Genomic DNA, 16,837 nt, shown 5'->3' with positions numbered 1-16,837 from the left:
CAGTGGTTTTATGTGGCGGTCCCAAAAGTTACAAATAAATCCTAATTTACTTGTAAGTAATTAAATTACATATATGACTTCTAAACTTAAAAATAAGACACAGAACTGCTGGTGTGAGTTATTCTAAACAAAATATTTGATGTAAACCACAAATACACATATATGCTGTGTGGCAGAAATATTTCTGCATATGGATTACACAAATTCGTTCAATTCTAAAATGTGTGCATTCCATTACAAAAGAACTTGAGACTTTTGGAAAATAAAAATAAATTGAAATGCTGCTTTATAATAAAAACTTTAACAGATGCATTGAAGAATGTGAACATGTTATTTTGACGAGCAGAAGCTGTTCACACTAATGAACCGTGTGAGTCAACGACAGCATTTGGGTTTACTGGAGACAGTTTTATAATTTGCTCATGTAATTTCTTCTTTTTCTGTGTGGATATTTCTCAAATACTCTACAGGTAACTCGTCATTTCATGTGATCTTCCCATTAAAATCAGATAACATCAATCTGTCCATGGAGTGCAGCTGGAAACCAGCAACTCCACTATAGTCTGACCTGCCACAGAACAGAGTTCCCTCTTAGAGGTCATCATGGTGTTATTATCTTCACAAACATTTAATAAAAAAGAAACAAAACAAACCTTTCCAGACACGACTGACGCAGACATGTATGACACTTTTGTGTTCATTTTTGAGTGACAATGGATCAGAAAAGAGCAAATGCAAAAATAAACCATGCAGCTGCACAATAATGTTGTTTTAATATATTACAGCAAAAATACACAGCAGTTGTTTTGTAAAATCCAATAGTTGATGGAATCTGTGCCTAAAAACGCACAGATTCCTCCACCTCCTGCAGCAGCAGGGGCCACAGACCTGTATACAGATAATTAGATCCATTTGTTTCTAGTAGTTATTGTCCAATAAAGCAAAGAGTGAATAATATTTAAAGGGTGGTGTTTCTGTCTCACCAACCGTAATTCCAGACTAAAGTATTTCCCTAAAATTGAGGCATTTCCCATCTGTCAAAGAGGAACAGGTCTGCTCTGGATAAACATGGCAGCACCGATGGTCCAAATGTGGGAATTGAGTGTTTTTAAGGTAAAAACATCCCCGCCGTTTCCTTGGAAACGCAGGCTACCTTGGGTCTCATGTTTTGTTCCTCTGAGTGATGATTTTATTTCATTGTTTTAGGATAAAGGCTGATATTGGATCGGGACATCAGATTATCCTGAGATCATTCAAGAACTCGGATATGGACAGGATATTTGGTTGGCATGGCAACAGATTCCACACTTAGCCATAACTGCGTTAAGATGCTCAAGTGCCTACTCACCACCACAACAGAACCGGGTCATCCACACAGCGACGGACTGAGCCCCTGATGACCAAAAGAACTCGGTTCTGATTAGGAGGTCAGAGTGGCCCTCTGCACCGACCCAGGACCACAGACTGAACACCCTTCCTGTTGCTTCTTTAAAGAAGCTTGTCACCACCGTTGATCCTGGAAACACTGGGACATCCCGTGCATGTACGTGCACGTTCACAGCAGTCCCACTTCTATGCTTGAAGCATAGACTGTATATAAGAATAATATTTTTACAGTCAATGGCTTGAAGATAAAGCTGACGCCACATCCGTTTTGTGACGTTATTCACGTTCAATTCAATTGAATTTAGCAGCAAATAACCCCCGTTTTGAGCTTTAAAATGAACTATATTTTTAGACTGTTATCGTTTTCTAGGTAATTATTATCCAAACGTATTTTTTGTTTAGATGTTCAAAAAAGTTTTGTGAATATTGATTAAGTTGAAGCTGTACTAAAAGCTCATTCTGTGATTGGGTTGCTCCACTCATATCTCGTCCCTGATTGGTTGTTTCACGGGCCTCGCAGCCAGAAGTCCTGCCTCCTGTCCCAGTGTGGCCTGATGACGTCAGGAGCGGACAGTCCATGATGGCGGCGGAGCGGGGCGGCGGTCCCGGTTCTTCTGGGCCTGATTACTCAGTTCTGGTGGTGGTGGGAGCGCTGCAGACCACCAACCAGCTGGAGCGGCTGTTGAAGCAGGTTGAGACAGGTGAGTGAATGCTGGAACGCAGCAGAACCGAGCCACTGCCGAACTAATGGAAGGAAGTTCACGGGCCCTTCACAATAAAAGCCGACCGAACTGATTCCTCTGTTTAGTCCTGCGCGATAAGACACTCAAATGTTTACGTTGTGAAATACACTCACGTGTTTTATGAAAAAATAGTACACAGTCGTTCATCTTTATCAGCATGTCTGCCTGCTTTTTCTAAAGCTTTTGCTTTGTTTCCTGTTCAGAGATGTCTTCAAGATAAAAGTTTCCTAACTGGTTTCATCATAAAGCAGGGGTCTGAAATCCCTGATAATGTAGACAGAGCTGTGGCCAGTACTACTTTCTGGGTTGAATTATTTGATTTATTTTACCTAATATTTATTTTGAAAATCTGTTCTACCGGATGTTGTATAGTAAAACTGACATTACAAGCCACAATTGTGCCATCCTGAATCAGTATGGCAATCCCTTTTGAACATTTAATGAATGCAATATGTGGCTGAACTCATCAAGAAGTGTTTAATCGTTTTAGATCGTAGAAGTTTATATTGATCCACTTTATGCATGTTGCACTTCTCTATTATCCCTTTTTGTGATGGTTTATCTACAGATGTTGGGAGCACAAATCCCCTTAATTTTTGTTGTGTTTCCTCCCGATCGTGATCTGGATGAACTGAAGAATATATTTATGTCTATGCGTTTCTATTTTGATGAATTGCATTGATTTTTTACACTTGTGAACGCACTAAAAAGACAAATTTCAATCACAGTTGGAGATGAACATTACAGGTTCAGCCACAAGACTGACAATGTCTGCAGATGATACCTTATGTTTAAACAAATGCAACATTTATTGCACCAAACATAATCCTGGATGTGTTTTCAAACAGCTTTGGAACTTCCTGGTCATGGTCCAGGATGGCAACAGTTCTTAAAGTCCCACTCTGACCGTCTTATGATCTATTAAAATGTCTCCTCAGTGGTCCTTTAATTATGATGATGATGGTCTTATTAGCCAAAAATCAAAAACCTGTGTTGTTTTCTGGGACATAGTTTCTGCAGAGCGGCAGGAGTCCATTAGAAATTCACCTCTGAGTTGTGGGCGGGACTGTTGGCCTCAAACGGACACGAGCTGTAGATCAGAAGGTTGTTGAGGCTCCATCACACAGAGGAAGTTGAACTGCGACACATCAGTAGCTTCCTGTTTGCTGAGGAAGTGGCTCATCTGCTATAGAAAGGAAAAAATAATCAAGGAGGTGTCACTTTGGCTGAAACGAATGGATCTGTACAGTGTGAGCAGTGGATTTTAAACTTACTTGCTGCTTTGAGGCTTAGCATCATCGTCATCTTCATCAGCTGCTCCTCTTTTGTGACAGCCTGTCCGTTACAGAGGTACGATTCTCACGACCGTCGCACCGCTCCAACTGTGAATCAGAGTTTGACCTCTGACCTGTCAGGGAGTGAGGACATCTCTTCAACATGCCTTTTGTTTTAATCATAAAAGTTTGATCCGTGGATCATGAGGGACCTTCGTAAAACGTACGAGCATTTTTTTTGGTCGTCCTATCAGCTTACCTTCAGAGGTAAGAGGCGCACGTTCATTGATGGTTTCTGCGGAACCAGAACCAGGACAGGTCGATCTCCGCACTGGTGTTTGTGATCAAGTCTGAACTTGTCTGCAGTGAATCCTGAAGACTTCAGCCTGAAAGACGCTCCTTCCCTATTTCGTTTTCGTGTCACAAGCTTCACTGTGCTGAGCTCACCAATGTTCATTAAACCCTTCTCAAAGCGCAAAAAGTGACTTAAAATAGAAATTCTCGGAAACATTTTAAATTTGGGTGAATAAAAATAGACTTGCGGGTCATGTGATCACATCAGAGCTGCTCAGTTCAACCTGAAAACTTGCTATCTGCTTCTAAATCGGAGATTTTATTTTGAATCCTTTTGTCGTTCTGTGGTAATCCGAACACACTGTTGTGTGTTTGCTGTGTGCATGAAAGGCAGACCAGTGTGTCAGAATGACCGCGGTCGTGCACAGCAACAGATGCAGCTTCCTCTAAAATAGTGTAGAAATGTGGATGTTTTGCTCAAGTTTTGCCATTAGATTGTTGTGCTGGAGATTGCAGTACAAATACTGTCAACAGACCTTTAGCTGTAAGCGTGCGTTAGCATCATGTTCCTGTCTGCTCACAGAGGACTTTTAAGCATGAAATGAACACATCAACAAAAATCATGAAGTAATTTTGTCTAATTTAAATAACCTATTACACTTGATTTAAGACTAAACTAGTCAGTTTGCAGTAAAATATAAGGACTTGTTTTGAGGAGATATGTTTTAAATATATTCTTGAGTTATTAGATCTTAAAAATAACTTTTCTGTAAGTTATTTTTTTTCTGTACATAATATTTTTAAGCAAAAGTTTTAATTGTGAATGTGGTCTTGTTTCAAAAAACAGTCTTTCTTGATTCAAGGAAACTGAAGTAAACACATACAGTATTGACACAATATTTAAGAGAAATGAATCTTAAAATGTGTCATTCTTGTCTCACTTTTAGGTTAAAATGATCTAGAAATAAGAACAGTTGGATTGCTGCTTAAAATGGGATATATTTTTTGGAGATATAAATATACCAACAATCTTAATATAAAATCTTTTTTAAGCAATAAAATAATTTCTTAAGACAAAAGGAAAACATCATAATATGAGTGTTTATTTATCATTTTATCATTTTATGTCACTCTGATAATCATCACTGCATACAGTCGAGAGGACTCTTCCTCTCCTGTCCCCCTTCATCTGGTCTGGTTTGCTTTCACATACGACGCTCTTAAACACACAACCAAAGACTGAAGTGGACTAAACTGCCTGAGAGATTCATGCTTTTACAAAGCACCAATTCTAAACCAAAGTTGTCTCAAATCGCCTAAATGTGCCCAGTGTCTAAAAGGAGTGAAAAGTCAAATCAAACCATTACCTAATCGATTCAGTCTAAGAGGGCAGATGATCTCGACTTATTTTAAGCAAACAAAGGGCAACAGTGGAGAAGAAGAATACGGACTGGTAGAGACGGATAAATGAGAAACTCTGGAATATCTATTATTTATTCCGTAGTCCGGGTAAATACTCGATTCTGTTTGGCTCCAGGGTGTGGACTTTACAGGAGCAACCGTTGTCCATTCATTTCTGATAATGCACACCTCGTCGGGCATTATCCCTCACATGTCAACAGAGATAGATTAGTATTTGTAACTGTGCCATAGAACAAGATAACTCTGGTCTTCTCAACGATCATCTCTGGTGCAGTTCACTTCAGTGTGAATGCAGGTGGACTTTCAAGAGAATCAAAGGGAGGACATTTCAATTCAGGAACTTCACTTACCCCCTGTCCATCCATCTATTTCCCAAACCTGCTTAATGCCTTTCTGGGTTGCTGGAGCCTATCCCTGCCACTTTAAGGGTAAATCAGAGTAATTTGTGTTAATCAGGCTGTGTTTGTGTTTCAGGTTTGCGTCGCTGGCCTGTGGATCTGAACGTTTCTGTTCTGGATCAGCAGCTGAAGCTTTTTGTTTCCAGACACTCTGCGTTCCTGTCAGCAGATGTTACAGGTGAGAACCAAAGACCCCTCCTCACACCTGTGGGATGACTATGAGGCATCAGTCAAGGCGGTGGGAGCCAGGGGCAGCTTTTGGTCGAGCACTTTGACTGTACATGAGAACTGGACCGAGCAAGTGTAAGGTCCCCCATAGAAAATGACTTGCTTCCTGTTCCTAGACTTCTAGAGTATTGATCTGGAGTAGTGCTGCTACAAACGCTTATTTTAATAGTCGACTAATCACAGATTATAATTTCCGATTAGTCGACTAATCAGGTCATGCGCAAACTGGATGTAAAGAACACATCTTAGATATATAGCATTACCTGCGATAATGCTAGTGTGAATGCTGTAAGCTGAATTTGACAGTTGAAGATGCTAGTGGTGATAGCTAAAGGTGCTAAAATTGATAGCTAAAATCACTGAAACTAAAGGCCAGCTAAAATATTAATTAAATGTCAAATTAGCCTAAAAAACAAACAAAAAAAGCCTAAGTTAGCTAAAACGGCTAGCATACAGCTGAAACATTTGCTAAACTCCAAACTAGCCTGAAAAAAAAACAAAATTAGCCAAAATAGCTAGCATGTAGCTGAAATATTAGCTAAACTATCCAAAATAGATTGAATAATGCCATTATAACTTTCAACTTTACTACACTCTGACTCCATATAATATAAAGTAACATCTAATCGACTATTAAATTAGTAGTCGACTATTTTAATAGTCGATTAGTCGACTAATCGTGGCAGCCCTACTCTGGAGTAGTACATTTGAAATATCCGATACTGATCGGGAGACAACATCCGACATCGATGGAGTCATCAACCACGTGATTGGACTCAATGTTTGATCACGTGGTCGGATCGGGACATCCTGCATGTAGATCAGTGATGCAAGAACCACACAGCTGTAGATTTCCTAAAGGCTTTCAGTGATAAGGCTGTCTTCGCTTCACACGTCTTCACTCTTCCCTCAAAGTAATTCAGACTAATCGCAGATATTGAAAGTGTTCAACCATCATGAGCTAACAGCTGTGTCTGCAGGATGAAGCAGATAGGAACCACAAATACTGGAACTGCTGGGATTCTGCTGCACGGCTGACAGTCCTCTGAAAGCTCAGCTTCACAGAGCTTCAGAGAATGTGTTCATGAGTTAGTGTGTGTGTCACAGACAGCTGGTTGTGTGGATTCTGTCAGCTGAGTCTCTGCTGATCCGCCCGCATGAACACATGTTGGGTTTTTCCGGACATTTCCTGGGGACGGAGGGATACTTCACAGTGTGACACACATCAGAGGGATTCTTGATTGAATTCAAACTCGATGAGGCGCAGACAGGGAGCTTTGGTTTACCTCATGACCCAGTCTGGACTGAGCTTTTTGGAGGCTGTTCTACTCGACCTCACCTCTCTTGCCCTAAAGGGGCGTTTCTTCTCTCCGATGTTGACGGCTGTCTGTGGCGTTTGCTCCTGCAGGCCAGCGGACTCTGCAGCACAGTGGGGACGTCCTGGACACGCAGATCGTGGTGAATCCCGCTCACAGCTTTGTCTGCTTAGAGGTGAGAAGTAACGGCTGATGTCATCACGAGTCTGAGGTCACTTCCTGGGCGTCTCATGCTCATCTTTCCGTGCGCCTTTAGGTTCGGCGTCTGGTTTGCAGCCCGTCCCGCCACAAACTGCTGGTTCTGGCCGGTCAGTGCCTGGAGGACAGCGGCGATATCGTGTTGCAGCAGGGCTACTTCTCCTTTAACGACTTTATTCACATTTTTGCTGACGAGGAGGTAAGCTTCACAATCCCTACTGCTGCTCTGATCAACCAAACCCGGAAGCATACTCCCCCCCGGACTGTGTGATTGGTGTCAGATTCAGCACACTCAGGCTGCTTTTAGACCCACCAGGGGTTCTGTACTCTCACATGACTTAAAGACGCACTCAAACTACACATTTTTTCCTATTGTAAAATAGTTCCCAGTGGTCTTTTAATTATGATCATACAGTTTTTAGCCCAAATCAAACAGCCTGTGTCGTTTCCTGGGTGGGACTGTAGGCACGGAAGTTAGCTCTGCCAGCATCCCATGAAGCTTTTGTTTATACTCTTTCTTGCTAGTTTATAGCTTCTCACAACCGCAAGCTAACATTAGCGTAGCAAAGCAATGGTGCACAATATCGGAGCTGTACAGTTTTGAGCCTGATACCAACTCAGATGAGGAAAATTAAGGTGTTAATAAATCTATTTGTCTGCAAGTGGATGCTTCAGAATTAAAACGGCTTTGGCACGTTCATCTCAGTAGCTGCCCCGTTCGTCTGAGCATTTTTTAGCATTCGCTTTTCATCTGCTCCTGATTTGAATTAAAAAAAAATACTAAAAAATGCAGTTTTAATCATAATTTTTTTTATATGGGTCATCTACTGTGAGAAGAATTCTACAAGAACTATTGTAGCGCTAAGCTAGCAATTCAGTTTTCCTCTTTACGGCGGTTTTCTTCTTAGTTGCCAGCAATCTTCTTTCAAACAGCATCAAATTCCTGTTCTACACAATGTACAAAAAATAAAACAATAAAAAGAGGAGCTGCTGGATGACCTCCATTGTTGTTGCTTTTTTAGTCGACGCAATGACACGCTAGCGGTCTACATCACGCATTCGCCATGAAAACAAACTCTGTGGAAGTGAGGCTTAACTGAGTGGGTACATTCTCCAGAATTAACTGGACCGTACCGTGCTACTCCTTAAAGTATCATACCTCAGTGGAAACGAGGCTTAAGTGAACAGCGCCGAGGTCCGCCTTCAGAGGGGGTCCAGTCTAGTAAACCCCAGCGCTGTGTGGTTATGCAACACCTCATGTGGAAAACCAAACAGCATTCTTATGAAGAAATCAAACTCTGGATTGGAAGGAATCGGATAATTTCGCTCAGATCAAATGGTCTTTAGTGCTGAAACTAAAACCAATGAGATTTCTTTGATTTGATTCTTTGATTTCTTTGATTAATGTAAAGAGGATGTAGTTCACCAGATCACAGGAGTGAAAGTGTTCACAGAATCAAGATCCACTTTGTCCTTGACAAAGATCACTCCACACAGCAGCAACATGGAAAAAGAGAAACTCTATTAATGATGTACAGTTCCTCCAGGATCTGGCGTACATTTTTTGTAATAGTTATGACACCAAAGCTTCAAGTTGCAGCTGTTTTTCTTGAAAGTTGCAATAATTTTCCAAAATAATTTTCTGTAAAGGTTGTAGAAAGACATTATTAGAAACCAAATGTTTCAGTCTAGAGAGATGACTTGGACCAAACACTGGAATCTCTGGTTGTTGATCATTCTTTCGTGCTCAAACACAAAGTCACATTAACCCAATGCATCATGGGAGATGTGGTGAACAGTGGTGCTGAAGCCAGACAGACTCAAGTCTTTAAGCTTATGAACTTTTCTGTGTTCTGACACCAAATCCTGTGGGAAACTGCACCGTTAAACACCGTTTTTGATTGTCATTTTTGATCCAACTTCATGAACTTTATGAACCATGAAGTGATCTGATTGGTTAGATTTGTGATGTAAATGAATAAAAGTGGATCAAACTTTTCCCAAAATGAGAGCGATCAGATAAATTGTGGTACAGTTATTCTGATCAAAGTGTCTTGAATAGAAATCAAATTAACACAAATAAAAGTCTTTTATGATTCCTAACTGCTCAGTGTTGGTCTGTTTGGTTGAACACAGAAATGGTAAATACTTTTAAAGCTATTAGATTAATGGAATAATTTTCTACAGCATACTTGACCATCTCTCATGACACATTAATGTCCCGCGGCACACTGGTGAACTCTGTTGTCTCCTTTTGTAGTGGTGAACCGTTGTGTGTGCTGACACTGACACAGGGCTGTCATTCCTCTGTGTGGGCAGGTGGGGGAGCTGCTGAGCTCTGCAGACCCGTCCAGAAAGGCCTCCCTCACCCTCAGCGGTCCAGAGTTCGGTCTGTGGACGGATTCCGGCCTGCGCAGAAACAATCTGCAGGACTTCATGAGCATCATGATAAACCCGCCCCCCTCCCTCCCCGAGATGGAAGGCCTGCAAGAGTTCACCGAGTACCTGTCTGAGTCTCTGGAGCCCCAGTCGCCCTTTGACCTCCTGGAGCCCCCCAGCACCGTAGGGTTCCTGAAGCTGTCTCGACCTTGCTGCTACATCTTCCCTGGAGGAAGAGGCGACTCGGCCTTCTTTGCTGTGAACGGTTTCAACATCCTGGTGAATGGCGGTTCTGATCCACGCTCCTGCTTCTGGAAGCTCGTCCGGCACCTGGACAGGATCGACTCAGTGCTCCTGACTCACGTCGGTGTGGACAATCTGCACGGGCTGAACAAGCTGCTGCTGAGGAAAGTCCATGAGAAAGATGAGGAAGCTGCAGGGTCTCACAGCGAGGAGGAGTGGATGAAGAACTTGATCTCCCCAGAGGTCGGCGTGGTTTTCCTCAACGCCTCGGAGAGTCTGGAGTCCATCCAGCCGGATCTCCAGCAGCTGAGAAGTTGTGACCAGGCGGCTTTGACTCTGCAGCTCCTGAAGAGACTGTCAATCAAACCCGAACCGCTGAGTCGGCCTGACAGAGCGAGCGTGGACGCCGTGGTCTTGTTTCAGAAGATGGGGGTCGGCCGCCTGGAGATGTACGTGCTGAACCCTGTCAGCGGCAGCAAGGAGCTGGAAGCCTTCATGCAGCTTTGGCCAAACAATGCAAACGCCTCAGAGCCGCCTCTATCGTGCCTTGTTTCCATTTGTGCTTTGTTGGTGTGGCACCCGTTCTGTCCTCAGGAGAAGATCGTCCGGGTCCTTTTTCCCGGGTGCACGCCACAGACCAAAATCCTGGAAGGACTTGAAAAGCTCAAACATCTAGACTTCCTCAAATATCCCTCTGTGAGTCAGAAGGACCTCGAAGCCTTCAAGTCCGAGAGGCCACTAAAGCACGCAGGGAGCCGGGAAAGCCTCAAGTCCTCCAGACCGGGTAGTGCCTTACAGAGAGAAAAACTCGGGCGAGTGGAGGTCATAAAACAAGACGCAAAAGGAAAGTCCAAGGTGGTTCACGAGAATGCAACTAAAGAAAAACCAGAAGCAGAACCCAAACCTAAAGAGGCAGATGTAAGACCCAAGCCTGCAAAACCTGCTGAAAAGCTTCCTCCAAGCAAAAACGTCCCAAAGGAGGAGAAGAAAGATGTGAAGAAGAAGGACGAGAAGAGCAACCTCCCCGCTGTGAAGAAGGACGAGAAGAGCCCCCTCCCCGCTGTGAAGAAGGACGAGGTCAGAGAGAAGAAGAGAGAAGCTTCCAAAAAAGACCTTTTAAACACAAAACCAAAGAAAGAAGTCAAACCTGAACCAAAAAAAGATGCCAAAAAGGACGTTAAAGCAGAGGAGAAGAAACCCCCGAAGACAGCAGGTAAGGAGGTGAAGAGGACCAGTGGAGGCGCCGAGCTGAAGAGGGGCTCCAGCCGGAGTGGGACCATGAAGAAGGACATTACTCTTCCAAAAAAAGCAACAAAAACAAAGTTGGATTCAAAGGAGCAGGATTCTTCCAAAGCGTCAGCGTCTGTGGAGGATGAAGCTCAGACCAACGGCAACCAGCTGTCAGCAGCTGAGAGTCCCGAGAGGCTCCAGTCGGCCTCCTCAGCTCTCGCCAAAACACCAAAAAGTGACCTTAGTGTGAACTTTGACCTTACCCCCTACCAGCCAGCAGAGGGACCTCAAGCCAGAGGTGACGTCAGCCCAAATTCAGTAGACAAAGACTCGGCTCCCAACAGCGCCGGGCACACCCCGTTCCACCAGTCCTCCACTGAGGACTTCCAGGGTTTTGGGGAGGACAGCAGCTTTGACGCCAGAGCCTCCAGTCTGGGATTTGAGGATTACAACCAGGCGGGTTCCTGCAGGACGTCGGACCTGAGCTCCCTGAGGGAGGGGCCAGAAAACTCCACCCTTCTGACCCTGAGCCCTCTCAGGGACCTGATGCCGGACTCCTCCCCCACCATGACCTCCATGCCCGCAGAGGTCGGCTCGCCTCACTCTACAGAGGTCGACGAGTCTCTCTCTGCGTCTTCAGAACAAGCAGTGCCGCCCGCCGTCTACTCCAACGGCCACACGAGTGACCCGGACTGCAGCGGGGACGGTGCTCCGCCTCTCAAGTCAGCCCTCAAGCGGTGCTGCGGGAATAGCTCAGAGGAGCATATCCACGGCGTTTCCGACCTGACGGGTGTCCCGCATGATGTGGACCTGTGCCTGGTGTCCCCCTGCGAGTTCCACCACCCCAGGACTGAGAGCCAGCAGCAGCACGTGAGTCCCGGCCTCGCCGCCGACGTCTCCCCAGAGCCGCCTCACAACAACAACAACAACTCTCAGGAGCAGAGCAGCAGCGATGCCCCCTCCGCTGACAGCCAAGAAACCCCGCCCACATCGGTTAGCGAGTCCCTCCTGACGGCGACGGACTCGGACGTCCCGCCGGCCACAGAAGACTGTCCCTCCACTACAGCAGATCTGGACTCTGACGATGACTCCAGCAGCTTCTTCCATCCTGGTCAGTCACATGACCACTCCAGGGCGGGGCAGCTTTCCTCCCACAACCCCCCGCCAGCCCCGCTCAAAGACCTGCCCCCGCTGCCCCCCCAGCCCAGAGCCTGTATGACAGACCCCGAGGCGGACAAGAGCCTGAAGACTGCCAAAAAGAAACCGCTGCAGAGGACTGCCTCAGGGGGGTCTTCAGTCCAGAGCAGCAGGTCCAGAACCAGCACCTCTGCCGGGTCCAAGGCGACTCCCGCCCTCGACACCAGGCCCTCATCTCGCAATCTGCTCGGGGGATCCAGAGGCGGATCTGCAAAGTCAGCATCTGCAGGTGAGTCCAGAGGTTTAGTTTTACGTGCCGGTCTGCATCGACGCTCCTCTGACGAGTCCTTTTCAGGTCTAGGTTCCAAGGCTGCTGGTTCTGAGGGTTCTGTTGTGTACGTGGACCTGGCCTACCTGCCGTCGTCCTGCGCCTCCTCCACCGTGGACTCGGACTTCTTCAGGCGCCTGCGCTCCTCGTACTACATCATCAGTGGAGACGATACTGTAAAGGAGGCGTCCATGAGGAGCATCCTGGATGCGCTGCTGGAGGCTAAAGGCGGCTGGCCCGACGTCCAGGTGGGTAGAACCCGCCTAACCTTCCCGTCGACCTCCAGCTGGTTTCCTCATGACCTCCTTGCGTCTCTCAGGTGACCCTCATCCCGACCTTTGACTCGCTGGCGATGCACGAGTGGTACCAGGAGACCCACGAGCAGCAGAAGCAGCTGCTGGTCACCGTGCTGGGCAGCAACAGTACCGTGGCCATGCAGGAGGAAACCTTCCCAGCATGCAAAGTGGAGTTCTGAGCCCCGCCCAGCTGCCCTCATGCAGGGGGGGTGAGAGTTTCTTTATTTAGTGAGCATGCTTCATTAGAAACCTTGAATTCTCCCCTCGCCTGCGTGACGTCGTAGTGCCTTCTGGATCAGCACAGCGGAGCAAACCCGGGCTGAAAGGTACAGACCCCTCCTTCCACGGACTGATTCTGAAACATTCGGACTGAAACACCTGACGACAGGTGTGTTCTGCGTATCCATTCGTCTGAATCTCTGCTATTAGTTTCAGGGCTGGCTTATTTTATTTTATTTTATTTTATTTTGTTTTAAATGTGAATTTTATTATCGGTCCAGGTTTGAGTCAATCATTACCTCTTGATGAAGTTTTAACTGTAATGACGTCAATCCTCCAGCCAGTTTACTGTCTATAGCTGTGACTCCGCCCCCTTTTAGGTTTCAATCAAACCAGACAGTATTTCTATGAGAGCAGTGAAACTGACAGAACGTCACCATAGCAACAACAGAAGTTTTGGCATTTGGGTTCTGTCTGAACCGGAGCGTTTGCAGTATAGCAGACATTAACCATGATGCTTTGTGGCGCTAAAACCACAGCTCGGAGGTGTTTTCCCTTAGCACATCCAGAACGTTTGCAATCACGGCTCCTAATTGTTTCCTCATTTTTAGGAAAGCCTCAATTCATCGAAACAAAAAACAGATAAGAGAAGTCCAAAATGAGTTTTTATGTTTATCATACAGCTAAAGTATCTGACTCCTTATAACCTCTAATTCCTCCTTAAATAAAACGAGCAAATACATGAAGCAGCTGCTGAAACAAGCAACATGTTTTGCAATAGATAATTCACCGAAATGTTGAATTTTATTTTTTTTGAAGGAAAAACAAAGATGAAGTGATTTCATTTGTTCCTGCAGATGAAGGAAACGGTGAAAAGAACGGCAGCAAAAATGTTGTGTAACAAAATACTAATTTACTTGGAGAAAACAAGCTTAAGCTTTATTTTTATGCTGGATTAGCTAAAGGAAATGTCCAATAAGGAAGCCAGATTGGACAAATGCTTTAAAAGTCAAAGAACGATGAAGACTGAATAACTAAATATGTTTTAAAGTTGGAAAATAGCGGAAAATAAACCTAATAATAATAATAATAATAACACTGGAAAAAAGGGTTAATTAGTAAATTAACTGGAGAAATCCAATTGCTGAAAAGGAGAATAAATGCTGTGCGCTAAAAACTAAATATGCAGAGAAAAATTCAGCAAGTTGAAAATGAATAATTGAGGTTTTTTGTTAACCGTGGTGAGAAAAGGATAAAGAAAAGACGATGATTAGTTAACCCTTTAACACCAGGGCTCCAGTGTTTATAATCCTGATTTACTGTAACTTTTCAACCGTTAACACGATAATGTACAGTACTACTGGAATTATCGTGAAAATGTACTTAAAAATGTAAACGTCACTCAGGTGTTAAGGGGTTAAAGGTTTGGTCTTTTCTTTCAGGAGGACTCTGTAAAGTAGAAACCTGGAAGGGGTACAGGAAGTTTGAACGGTCTGCTTCTGATTTTATTTTCAGAAACCAGAGTATCTTCAGATCGCTGCCTCACGAGGCTGTTCATGCTGCAGGCAATGCATGCTGGGAGTTAGTTAGTTAGTTAGTTAGAGCTTTTAAAGCTGCAGGACGAATCATTTCAAGGTATTTATTGTTTTCACTTCTTCCAAAGTGTCCTTCTAAAACCCAGACCGAAGCCAAGTTCCTTCCAACCACTCGACTGAAAACTGTACGAATAAACGCCGTGCACGCGCCCGCTCTTCCTTAATCTGAGGCCGTGTCTTTCAAAGAAGCAGTTGAACATTCTCTCGAGGTTCTGACCACCGACGAGCTTCAGGGTTTCAGAGCTCAAATGTTCTTCTGCTACATCTTGAGCCACATTCCGACACACAACCGTTTGTGTATTGCAACACTAATGACACCCTTTCAAAATAAAAGCACTTGTTCAACAGCTTCTTTTGTGTGGTTTTTTTTTTGTACATTTCCTGCATGTGTTCAGAACAAATAAATATAAATCCTGCAAATAGACAGAAGCCCAGCTCATGGGCTGTCAGGTCACCGTGATAAAACCTGTAAGCAGTGAGGACAGATTTGCAGATCCTTTGGAAGAATCATCAGAAGAAAACTTCTTCTACATCCTCACCACAAAATCAACGTTTGAAGTTCACAAATGAACATACAGAATAAGCACGTCTGATGCATTTTGGAAACAAGTTCTGTGGACCGACGAGGTTAAAGTGGAACTTTTTGGCCGCAATGAGCAACGTTTGGAGAAGAAAGCGTCCAGAGTTTGACAAGAACCTCTAAGCATGGGGTGGATCAATCATGCTTTGGGCTTGTATTGCAACCAGCAGCACAGGAAACATTTTTACCAGTAGAAGGAAGAATGGATTAACTTGATGAAATCTGTGAAAAAGTTGGAGAGGAAGGCTTCTACAAATGGATAATGATCCTAAACACCTCAGAATCCACACTGTCTTACATTAAGAGGAAGAAACCGAAGGTTTGGCATTGACCTTCCCAATTACTCAACATCATTGAAAATCTATGGATACAGTTGAACGGAGCAGTGAGTAACAGACATCCCAGAAGTCTCAAAGAACTGGAAGACTTTTGTAAATAAGAATGGATGAAGATTCCTCAAATAAGAATGGAGAGACTCTTTGCTGGATCCAAAAAAACATTTTGCAATTTTTTCCACGCCATTATTTCGTTTTATTTTGAAAAAGTAAATGATGGAAATAAAATTTTTTTATGCATATTAAAAGAATGTATCATCTGTAATCTGAAGATTTTTTAATCTTTCCTTGGGTTTTTTATGCACAATAATACATTTTACCTGGGATGCCCAAACTTTCGATCCTCAGATCCGCCCACTTTCACCCCATATTTTTGGCATAGAGGTCATACTTACATTTGCCCCACTAAACAACCAGGCCAGCAGCACCGGCTGCTGCCTGAATTCTGTGACCATGAATTCATGATGGGAGCTCCAGATTCTGAGACCATCACGGAGGCCAGAAAACCTGAGGAGGCTCTTATAGAAGGAACCACAAAAACTACAAAGCTCTCTTTGGAAAATGGTAAGCTAATGTTTATGCTAGAAAAATAAATCTTCAAAAAGGATGAATTCACATGGTAAAAGTAAAAGTTTCTCCAAAACCAGCTACTCTTGAGTGAAGTTGCCCAGGATGTGATTCTTCTCCATCACAGATGGTCGTGTTGCTCTTTGACCACACAGATGAAATGATGTCACAAGGTTTTGATTTTTAGATGAAGCCATCTCTTCTCGTGGGGTGGAAATGTTAGCAAACATTAGTGTCTGAGCTGAGGTCCAACAAAAACCTTTTGGGATAAATATAATCCCTCTGTACTGATTCAGGTGATTCTTTAAGAGACGGTTGATTTGAAAAATCTCCACCTGTGATCTGCTTATTCAGTCGTGTCTGAATTAATAAAAAAATAATTTAAATAGCATTATTTAAAATTCAAAATCCTTTAATTTATTAAAACTCTTTTAAAGTTGAAGCTCTTATCCCGAAATGGCATAAGATAAATAAAGCATATTTTCTAACTTTGCATAGCAACCAATGACTTTGCTTGTCATGCTCATATTACTAACATGGCGTGTTGTTTGGGATGGGCTTTTATTATTGATTCGTTGGATGTGGATCCATTAAAATCTTTATCTTTGTTAACTAATAAGACCCAAAGAAAACCTTAAATGCTCCAGGTCTGAAGATGAAGGCATTTCT

General features: G+C 43.8%; 1 protein-coding gene across 1 annotated transcript; it reads left to right on the top strand.

Annotated features, from left to right (window-relative positions):
* The first annotated feature begins 1,870 nt into the window (after window positions 1-1,870).
* Window positions 1,871-15,037, top strand: map1sa (microtubule-associated protein 1Sa). Its single transcript, XM_024258922.2, has 7 exons — window positions 1,871-2,087; window positions 5,594-5,695; window positions 7,154-7,236; window positions 7,318-7,458; window positions 9,579-12,537; window positions 12,604-12,824; window positions 12,896-15,037. The coding sequence occupies exons 1-7, from the start codon at window positions 1,964-1,966 to the stop codon at window positions 13,049-13,051; spliced, it is 3,786 nt and encodes a 1,261-aa protein (XP_024114690.1). The 5' UTR covers window positions 1,871-1,963; the 3' UTR covers window positions 13,052-15,037.
* Window positions 15,038-16,837: the final 1,800 nt, after the last annotated feature.

This window comes from Oryzias melastigma, linkage group LG4, assembly GCF_002922805.2.
Source record: "Oryzias melastigma strain HK-1 linkage group LG4, ASM292280v2, whole genome shotgun sequence".
Taxonomy (NCBI): domain Eukaryota; kingdom Metazoa; phylum Chordata; class Actinopteri; order Beloniformes; family Adrianichthyidae; genus Oryzias; species Oryzias melastigma.
The sequence above is the reverse complement of the archived record's forward strand: the minus strand, read 5'-3'. Positions and strand labels throughout refer to the sequence as shown.